Raw genomic sequence first — 10,312 nt, forward strand, 5'->3', positions numbered from 1 at the left:
TTGAACTATACGGAAATCAAGTTTTCCTGTTATCGTGCCATGTATGAAGGCTATGTAGAAGCTCATCCAATCACAATCGCCTGCAGATTTTCGGGTATAAGTATTATTCCTGCACAGTAAAGAAACGCAGGGAGAGTTGGGTCCTGTGTGGCTCAGGTGGTAGATGCCAGGGTTGGATTCCCATGGGGGACCAGTACAAACAAGAAAATAAAAAAGGTATGGAAATGTATGCTCTGGATAAGAACTTCTGTTAATTGACTAAAATGTAAATGTAATATGAGAGTTCAAAGTGTTTTCCAGAAAGGTGGTTACCATGTTTTATTGAATGCTACCTGTTGCTCTTCAACAATTGCCAAGCTTTTCCCATACCAACTGTTAATTGAAGGGCCTTGTTCTGTGAAGGTGCAGAAATGACAGACAATAGAACAGGTGACTACTATGACACAGAACTTTCCAGTTTACGGTCAAAACAGATGAGTCTGTACTATCAATCAACTGTGTTACAATGAACAACTCCACAACACAAGTCTTTCTCCATGTGCATCTCCAGTATGCAAGGGATTTCCCTGTCTGTGTACAATAACAATAACCAGATTCCTCTATACAGATGCAGTACAGATATATAAGCAGGGAAAAGCATGAAAGTGAAACCTCAAAAAGTCTCTAACCTTTTTCAGCCAGGCAACATGCTTATAGAAATCTATGTTATACTCCATTCTGTTGGCCCATTGTAGCTTTGACTATTTTCTTCCTCAAACTCTACACTGTAACTTATCCTAGAGAGAGAGAGAGAGAGAGAGAGAGAGAGAGAGAGAGAGAGAGAGAGAGAGAGAGAGAGAGAGAGAGAGAGAGAGAGAGAGAGAGAGAGAGAGAGAGAGAGAGAGAAGAGCTCAGAAACTTAACAGAGCTTCTGAAAGAAAGATACTTTATCACTGTTAATCCCCTTGAATCCTTCTATCTGCTTCTTCCTCCTCTTCCCCTCCTACTCTCTCTCTTGCTGCAGAGAGACTGTAGTGGGGACCCTATGGTGTGCTGTGTCTAGGTCGGACCCTGGCTGTGTGGTTTGGAGCCCAGACAGAGGCAGGCTGAGAAGTGGCTAGTCTCTAATATCAGACTGCAGCACTACGACTCAGACCACGCCAGCTGGCTCCTCTCCCTCCCTTTCTCCTCCTCCCCTCTCTCTCTCTCTCTCTCTCTTTTATTCTCTGTCTCTCTCTCTCTCTCTCTCTCTCTCTCTCTCTCTCTCTCTCTCTCTCTCTCTCTTGCTTTCTGTCTGTCTCTCTCTTTTTATCCCTCTCCGTCTCCTACACAAACACTATCACTTTGTTATTTTTGTCTCTATTCCACCCCATAATCCCCCCCCCCCCCCTTCTGAAAGATGGTTCATATGCTCAATAGAACCCAGTAACAAGGTTTCCTGAATAAATACACCACACTAGCCAGTTTAGTGTGTGAAGTGAGTTTAGGCTGTGTTGAAGCTACTCACCCCTCCCTTCTCCAGCCAATCTAACAGGGTGTGTGCTGTGTCCATGGGGACCTGTCTGCTCATGGACTCATGCTCCTCCTGGTCCACCTGGCCCTCCAGGGCTACCCTGAGATCCTCTACCAGCTGCAGCACCCTGATGTTGGGGTTAATGGCTGAGGTGAGGGCAAAGGTGGGGGCAGAGTTCGAACCCTGGGAGTGGTAACCCTGGGCCCCAAACTTCAAGAAGGCCTCGCAGAACCCTCCTGCCAATAAAATGAAATAATTTAGATTCAAGTTATGGTTAGGGCAAAGATCATAGGGGTGATACAGCCATCAGAGCCTTAAAACTAGCTATCCCAGAGTCTAACAATCCATTTTGACTTGTTTTGATTTTCTGAAATCAGACTACTATAAACTGTTTGCTGTTGACTATATTGTATGTGACTGCTCCACAAACAGGCGGTTAGGATTGCTGAGTGAAAGTATTATGTGCTGATGAATATATCATGCCAGTTTGAATTTCCAATGTGAGTCACCTGAATACATCAACATAATGTGTGAAATAATTGAAAACATCCAACTGCTACCTAGCATAACCACTGGAGGGCACCCTCCCACTACAACGCTAGCTTCAACAGTGCCTGAACGCTGTCAGCTTTGAAAACTCAAGTGTTCCCTATAGGGATATTGTAGGGACATTGCATGGTGTATTGACTGCTTCTCTGAGTAAAGGCAGTGTGTCAAAGTGCTGTGCTCTGATGGTCTTTTAAATATTGCACTAGTCTGCACAGATATATATTCATGATCTCATGTCACCTTAGCTGTAGGCCTATTACAGGAATTGTTAGCATTATTAGCAATATGTTAGCCTGTATGACCATCTCTATGGGTGATGTCATGGTTTTCTCTGTCTTGCAGTGTACTGGGGGTCATTAGCACTATGCTATCTCTATTATTAGAGCCGTTTGTCTTGTGCCCCTTAGAGGAACCCCAACAGAGTAATCTGATATCCTGCTATGGTTATGACAAACAGTGGTGACTGAAATGTATCACCCCTGTAAGAAAACATGGAGAGCTGAACAATATGGAAAGAGAGCTAGTTATAGAGTGTGGTGGACAACTACAGACAAGGATGTTGTATTTGTCTTTCTTGCTAGCACTGATTTTGCTGATAGCTGCTTTATTGAGGAACGTTTTTTTCATTCTATGACATTGATATGTGGTTGTTTTATCGACCTTAGTTGAATGCACTGACTGTAAATTGCTCTGGATAAGAGTGTCTGCTAAATGACCAAAATGGAAATGTAATATAAATGATAGGGTATACATGGAATAGACCAGGTGGGGGAAGAAGAGAGGCAGCGTAAAAGACTAGCAGAATGGTTGATGTACAGTAGCCTACTGACAAGGACCATCTATTCAAAACCTGCTGAGTTTCCCCAAGTAAATCTGCTCTAGTTGGAACAAGCTTAATCCCAGTATCTCAAACTTCAAGATCCTAAGAGGAACTTTCCTTTCATCATTTCAACTAAAATCCAAAGTACACAATTTATTTTGATTATGCTTAGAAAGAACTGAACAAAATGTAACATTCCTACTCTAAGTTAATATATTTAAATCTCAATGAAACCTTCAAGACATTACCAAATACCAGTCTAAAGAGAGCAGTAATTGCAAGCCGGGTTGTCTTTGAGGAGGTCTTAATAAAATAGAAGCTTACCAGCGATAATGTCATCCATTTGCTCCAAGGCTGCCTCCAGCATGTGGCTGGCATCTGACGCCATGGCAACGGGCTACTTCATACACTGTTACTCACCGGATCACCATGCACCGATAGGAGAAATTGAAATAGAGAAAGCGAGAGAGAGGGAGAGGGATGGAGGGAGTGATAGTAGAGCCGGAGAGAGAGACAGAGAGGAGCAGAAGGGAGGGGAGTAAGAGATGGGGACAGTTTTCAATCATGTCAGACAGATTATAATCAGCATTCAGTTGACTGGAGCTTTAGGGAGTTCTCTTTGCCTCTTAGATCTATTTACAGCAAAACAACAACAGCTGCCCCAGCCCTTTTTCCCATATACATATCCTCCTTTTGGCTTTAAATGTTCCTCTCATTTTGCGGGCGGAGTTCTTGCCATTGTCAGCAGTCCTATCCACTTGGGATGGGAGCGCAACCTTGGCATTGTTTGTGTTTGTGTTTTTCTTCAAGTACTCCATTTGTCTTCCCTTTATTTCTTTAAGATGTTCTCGTTAACTTCATTCACAGGTTCGGAAGGTAACTGAACTAAATGACTATCGCCCCGTAGCACTCACTTCTGTCATCATGAAGTGCTTTGAAAGGCTAGTTAAGGACCATATCACCTCCACCTTACCCGACACCTGAGACCCACTACAATCTGCATACCGCCCCAACAGATCCACAGATGACGCAATCACCATAGCACTGTACACTGCCTATCACTGCCTGGTACAACAACTGCACCGTCCGCAACCGCAGGGCTCTCCAGAGCAGGGGCGGTGTGTTCATTAGGGCGATATGGGCGACGCACTGCCAAACGGGAAAAGGAAGGGATTTTTTTTCTAATCAATTATATCACGGCAACAGTAGTTATCAGTGTTCTAATCTAGATGTCTGATCTGCCACTAAATGTCCAATCAGGCTAAAGTCGTGCTTCAAATGGCCCCGCCCCTTTTGGGGCGATTTCAGTCAGGTTGAAAATCGCCCAAGGGTCTCTCATAGACTATCATGTAAAATCTTTTTTTTTCAAATATCAGAGCTTTCAATACAATCTCTATGGGTTTCTGAGGGCTTGCACTTACGCGCTTTCGTCATACGTAACATAACCATGAACGTAACTAAGAAAAGAGCGGGTAGCAGCGTCAATCAATTCACGTACTACTATCAACATGGCTAGCGTTCAGTGCAACTCGATTGTCTCTTTGAAAGAAGTTCACATCAAAGACCATTCAAAACGAGCTACTGGAGTGTATGCTAGCGGTCATGAGGGAACATATTGTGGAGGAGGTGAAGTCGGCGAACTTCGTAGCTATCCAAGCTGACGAGACCACGGACGTTTCTACACAGACACAGCTGGTGCTTGTGCTGAGGTACATAGATAGCAACCACAAAGTGCAGGAGCGCTTTTTTGAGTTCCTTCCCATCTCGGAATCAACCTCAGTCTCAATCGCCAGTGTGCTTTTGGAGAGACTGAACTGTCTTTTTGCCGACGACGTGAAAGTCAAACTGTGGTGCACTGGCACTGTACCAGGTTCTTATGAGCTACAACCTCCAGGAGACGTTCTCTGAGACTGTGACTCTGTTGAACATCCTCATAACTACTCCCATGACAACAGCTGAAGCTGAGAGATGTTTCTCAACTTTGACACGAGTTAAGACATTCCTGCGAAATTCAATGGGCCAGGAACGTCTGAATGCACTGGCCATGCTTTCCATGGAGAGGGAACTAGTCCTCAGCATGCCTGATTTCAATGAGAAAGTCATTGACCGCTTTGCTGCATTGAAAGAGAGAAGAGAACAGTTTCAGTACAAGTAATGTAGCCTCTCTCTCTCTTTGTCCCTCCCTGTCTGTCTCTTTAACACACACACGCCCAAATCAGTTCACAGTTGATGTTGTTTAAAATAGTTATTTTTCATTTTAAAAAAAGTTAAAAAAAAAAAATAATCTGTTCATGTTCATTTTTACAAATCTATACAATTGGCCAGAATATGGTTGTTCATATTTACAAATCTATACAATTGGCCAGAATATGGTTGTTCATTTTTACAAAGCCATACAGATAGCTGTGTTTACCTTTTCTAGAAATTATTTTCAAATTCTGTTTTCAGGCAAAATGTCTATCACTGTTCATTTTCACAAATCTATACAAGAGGGCAGAATATGGAAGTCTATAAAAATGTCTTATTACCAATAACTTGCATCAATGTTTTCAGTAGCCTCTATCAAAAGCTCCTGCTTGCTTGTTGTGAATTATGCTCAGGTGCACATATTTCCAATTCAACCATGAGGCAAAAAATGTGGTAAAAGCTCTTGTTGATCCTGCAATCTGAACAAATACCAAGATGCTGTATTTTCAGCTGATATTTCATTTGTTTATGGAAATGCATATTGTTTATGCAGTGTTGAGGAATGTGAAAGAACACCCTTGATTATTTTTACTGTGATAACTTATTTTGCTTTTGTAAGCCAACACTTTTGAGATCAGTCAATAAATGCTTCTGGCATTGACTTATATGCTGCCCCTGTCTTCATGTTGTTGCTGGACATATCTTTTTTAAAATGTGTGTAGGTCACCTAAATCATCAGAAAAATTGCCCCCCCTGAGAATTTTTTCAGGAGCCGCCACTGGTGGCCAGATAAATGCAGGGTGTGTGTATGTGTTTCAGAGGGTTAATGTACAGGTGGGTGTGTTGGTAGTAAGTGTTCTATAGAGGGACGATGTGTGTTTTCTTCTATGTGTGTCTGTCAGTGTGTTTACGCACTCTACCTAGTCTTCCTTTCAGACCCCTAAACACTTGTATGGCCACAGGGTGCATCCTGATGGCTTATTGGATTCCTTTTAGTGAGGGCCAGTAGCTAAACAAATAAAGGCAGCCATGTCTCTGTGTTATGACCTCCACCACTGTGGTCACAGCCGGCATGAAGTCAATTATACATTTACAGGATAAACATTTTAACTTCAAACATTAAACCAAGCAGAACTAGGTAGGACGGGGAATCATATACTGTACCTTGGGACTCTGGTCTAGTGGTGTTATCTCAGTGAATAGTGCAAGGTGTTGTAATATCAGAATCAATACACAAATATATGTGTATGTGCGTGCATGCATTCCTGCCTATCTGCCTGCGTTTGTGCGTGTGTGTACGTGCATGCATATGCCTGTGTGATTGAGTGCTGGGTTTAGTGAACTTGTCGTTCCATCATCATGATGGCACTGACCTTCTCTCGACCAATGTGTTTTGGCTAATGCAGTTTTCAGAGACTGGAGAAATCAATTGCTCAGTCAGGACAGGAGGTGGGCTTGCACACTGTAGTCAGTTTACTGAGCACAGCCTATCCCCTCTTGATTTGATTTGATTTATTAGGATCCCCATTAGCTGACATCAATGGTGACAGCTAGTCTTACTGGGGTCCGACACATAACGAACAAGACATTACAGACAAAATACAATTGACATACATTTAGAAACATGAACATGTCGTGTGTGTGTGCATATATCAGTTACACATACATGTCAGTACATACAGTCGTGGTCAAAAGTTTTGAGAATGACACAAATACTAATTTTCACAAAGTCTGCTGCCTCAGTTTTGATGATGGCAATTTGCATATACTCCAGAATGTCATGAAGAGCGATCAGATGAATTGCAATTAATTGCAAAGTCCCTCTTTGCCATGAAAATGAACTTAATCCCCAAAAAACATTTACACTGCATTTCAGCCCTGCCACAAAAGAACCAGCTGCCATCATTTACATTTTAGTCATTTAGCAGACGCTCTTATCCAGAGCGACTTACAGTTAGTGAATGCATACATGTTTTTTTGTGTTTTTTTCATACTGGCCCCCCGTGGGAAACGAACCCACATCGCTGCCGGCCAAACCCTCCCCTACCTTGGACGATACTGGACCAATTGTGCGCCGCCCATGGGTCTCCCGGTCGCGGCCGGCTGCGACAGAGCCTGGACCTCTAGTGGCACAGCTAGCACTGCGATGCAGTGCCTTAGACCACTGCGCCACTCGGGAGTATATGATCAGTCTCTATACTATATGTTGCATAATTATAATGGCATATATTAGCATATACAGTGAGGGGATAAAAGTATTTAACCCCTGCTGATTTTGTACGTTTGCCCACTGACAAAGAAATTATCAGTCTATAATTTTAATGGTAGGTTTATTTGAACAGTGAGAGACAGAATAACAACAAAAAAATCCTGAAAAACGCATGTCAAAAATGTTACAAATTGACCTGCACCTCAATGTCAGTGATTCTCTCATTAACACAGGTGAGAGTGTTGACGAGGACAAGGCTGGAGATAATATAATAATAATAATAATAATAATAATAATAATAATATAATAATAATAATATAATAATATAATAATAATATAATTAGCATGACAGATCACTCTGTCATGCTGATTGAGTTAGAATAACAGACTGGAAGCTTTAAAAGGAGGGTGGTGCTTGAAATCATGTTCTTCCTCTGTTAACCATGGTTACCTGCAAGGAAACACGTGCCATCATCATTGCTTTGCACAAAAAGGGCTTCACAGGCAAGGATATTGCTGCTAGTAAGATTGCACCTAAATCAACCATTTATCGGATCATCAAGAACTTCAAGGAGAGAGGTTCAATTGTTGTGAAGAAGGCTTCAGGGCACCCTAGAAAGTCCAGCAAGCGCCAGGACCATCTCCTAAAGTTGATTCAGCTGCGGGATCGGGGCACCACCAGTGCAAGGCTTGCTCAGGAATGGCAGCAGGCAGGTGTGAGTGCATCTGCACGCACAGTGAGGCGAAGACCTTTGGAGGATGGCCTGGTATCAAGAAGGGCAGCAAAGAAGCCACTTCTCTCCAAGAAAAACATCAGAGACAGACTGATATTCTGCAAAAGGTACAGGGATTGGACTGCTGAGGACTGGAGTAAAGTCATTTTCTCTGATGAATCCCCTTTCCGATTGTTTGGGGCATCCGGAAAACACCTTGTCTGGAGAAGACAAGGTGAGCGCTACCATCAGTCCTGTGTCATGCCAACAGTAAAGCATCCTGAGATCATTCATGTGTGGGGTTGCTTCTCAGCCAAGGGAGTGGGCTCACTCACAATTTTGCCTAAGAACACAGCCATGAATAAAGAATGGTACCAACACATCCTCCGAGAGCAACTTCTCCCAACCATCCAAGAACAGTTGCTTTTCCAGCATGATGGAGCACCTTGCCATAAGGCAAAAGTGATAACTAAGTAGCTCGGGGAACAAAACATCGACATTTTGGGTCCATTGCCAGGAAACTCCCCAGACTTTAGTCCCATTGAGAACTTGTGGTCGATCCTCAAGAGGCGGGTGGACAAACAAAACCCCACAAATTCTGACAAACTCCAAGCATTGATTATGCAAGAATGGGCTGCCATCAGTCAGGATGTGGCCCAGAAGTTAATTGACAGCATGCCAGGGCGGATTGCAGAGGTCTTGAAAAAGAGGGGTCGACACAGCAAATATTGACTCTTTGCATAAACTTAATGTAATTGTCAATAAAAGCCTTTGACACTTATGGAATCCTTGTAATTATACTTCAGTATACCATAGTAACATCTGACAAAAATATCTCATGTAACTGAAGCAGCAAACTTTGTGAAGACCAATACTTGTGTCATTCTCAAAACATTTGACCACGACTGTACACACAACAAGTAGGCCACATGGGGGAGAGGCGTGGTGCCAAGAATTGTTGCTTTATTAGTTTTTTTGAAACCAGGTTTGCTGTTCACTTTAGTTAACTATGCAAACAATTTGGAATTTCCAACACATTAATGTTTCTTATAAAACAAGATGTGATGCAGTCAGTCTTTCCTCAGCCATAGTATTAATATTAGCCCTCTGACTACAATGAAGAGCAAGATATGCCGCTCTGTTCTGGACTAGCTGCAGCTTAACTAGGCCTTTCTTTGCAGCACTTGACCATATGACTGGACAATAATCAAGATAAGATAAAACTAGAGCCTGCAGGAATTGCTTTTTGGAGTGTGGTGTCAAAAAAGCAGACCTCTCCCCATCTTTACAACCATTGAATCTATATGTTTTGACCAAGATGGTTTACAATCTAAGGTAACACCAAGTAATTTAGTCTCCTCAACTTGTTCAACAGCCACACCATTCATTACCAGATTCAGCTGAGGTCTAGAACGTAGGGAAGGATTTGTACCAAATACAATGCTCTTAGTTTTATAGATGTTCAGGACCAGTTTATTACTGGCCACCCATTCCAAAACTGACTGCAACTCTTTACTAAGAGTTTTAGTGACTTTATTGGCTGTGGTTGCTGATGTGTATATGGTTAAATCATCAGCATATATGGACACACATGCTTTGTTTAATGGCAGTGGCTGGTCATTGGTGTTAATAGAAAAGAGTAGAGGGCCTAGAGAGCTGCCCTGCGGTACACCACACTTTACATTTGACATTAGAGACACTTCCGTGAGTTCTATTAGATAGATAGCTCTGAATCCACGATATGACAGAGCTTGAAAAGCCATAACACATACATGTTCTCAACAACAGGTTATGGTCAATAATATCGAAGGCTGCACTGAAATCTAACAGTACAGCTCCCACAATCTTCTTATTATCCATTTCTTTCAACCATTCATCAGTCATTTGTGTCAGTGCAGTACATGTTGATTGTCACATAATTTCTCAATTTGCAGTAAGTCAGCCAGTTAGATGTGCAGCCAGACTTATCAGCCACTCCTTTTTCCCCATCTCTTTCAACCATACAGTTATTTAATTCCTTGTCAATCCATGGAGCCTTAATAGTTCTAACAGTCAGTTTCTTAACAGGTGCATGTTTATCAATAATTGGAAGAAGCAATTTCATAAATTCATAAAGTGCATCATCTGTAGGCTCCACATCAGAACAACAAATATTTTCAACATCATCCACATGAGTCACAGCAAAATCTTTTGTATGATCTCTTATACACTATTTTAGGACCAGCTTTTGGAACTTTGGCTTTCCTGGATATAGCCACTGCATCCAATGGGTACAGATACAGCTTTAGAACAAAGTTCTACAGTATTAGTAAAAATGTAATAATAATAAAAAAAAAAACATG

The 10,312-nt window shown here is 42.1% G+C and overlaps 1 protein-coding gene across 2 annotated transcripts; it reads right to left on the bottom strand.

Annotated features, from left to right (window-relative positions):
- Nucleotides 1–253: 253 nt before the first annotated feature.
- LOC311148417 (liprin-beta-2-like) lies at nt 254–3,506 on the bottom strand. 2 transcript variants are annotated; one of them, XR_014614897.1, is made up of 4 exons: nt 3,186–3,506; nt 1,487–1,728; nt 669–776; nt 254–394 (listed from the first exon to the last, which is right to left on the bottom strand). XR_014614897.1 is itself a non-coding variant. In XM_084185383.1 (3 exons), the coding sequence occupies exons 1-3, from the start codon at nt 3,247–3,249 to the stop codon at nt 753–755; spliced, it is 330 nt and encodes a 109-aa protein (XP_084041509.1). In that variant the 5' UTR covers nt 3,250–3,506; the 3' UTR covers nt 601–752. The 2 variants fall into 2 exon arrangements, 1 of the variants encoding a protein (XP_084041509.1); XM_084185383.1 differs by lacking the exon at nt 254–394 and having other exon boundaries at nt 601–776.
- Nucleotides 3,507–10,312: the final 6,806 nt, after the last annotated feature.

This window comes from Coregonus lavaretus, assembly GCF_964263955.1.
Source record: "Coregonus lavaretus genome assembly, chromosome: 21".
In the NCBI taxonomy this organism is placed as follows: domain Eukaryota; kingdom Metazoa; phylum Chordata; class Actinopteri; order Salmoniformes; family Salmonidae; genus Coregonus; species Coregonus lavaretus.

Coding starts and splice junctions, on each gene's coding strand:
- LOC311148417 (XM_084185383.1), bottom strand. CDS start 3,249: ATGGCGTCAGATGCCAGCCACATGCTGGAGGCAGCCTTGGAGCAAATG. Junction 1,729..3,185: donor AATGGATGACATTATCGCTG/GTAAGCTTCTAT, acceptor TTTTATTGGCAG/GAGGGTTCTGCGAGGCCTTC. Junction 777..1,486: donor ATTGGCTGGAGAAGGGAGGG/GTGAGTAGCTTC, acceptor CTCTCTCTCTAG/GATAAGTTACAGTGTAGAGT.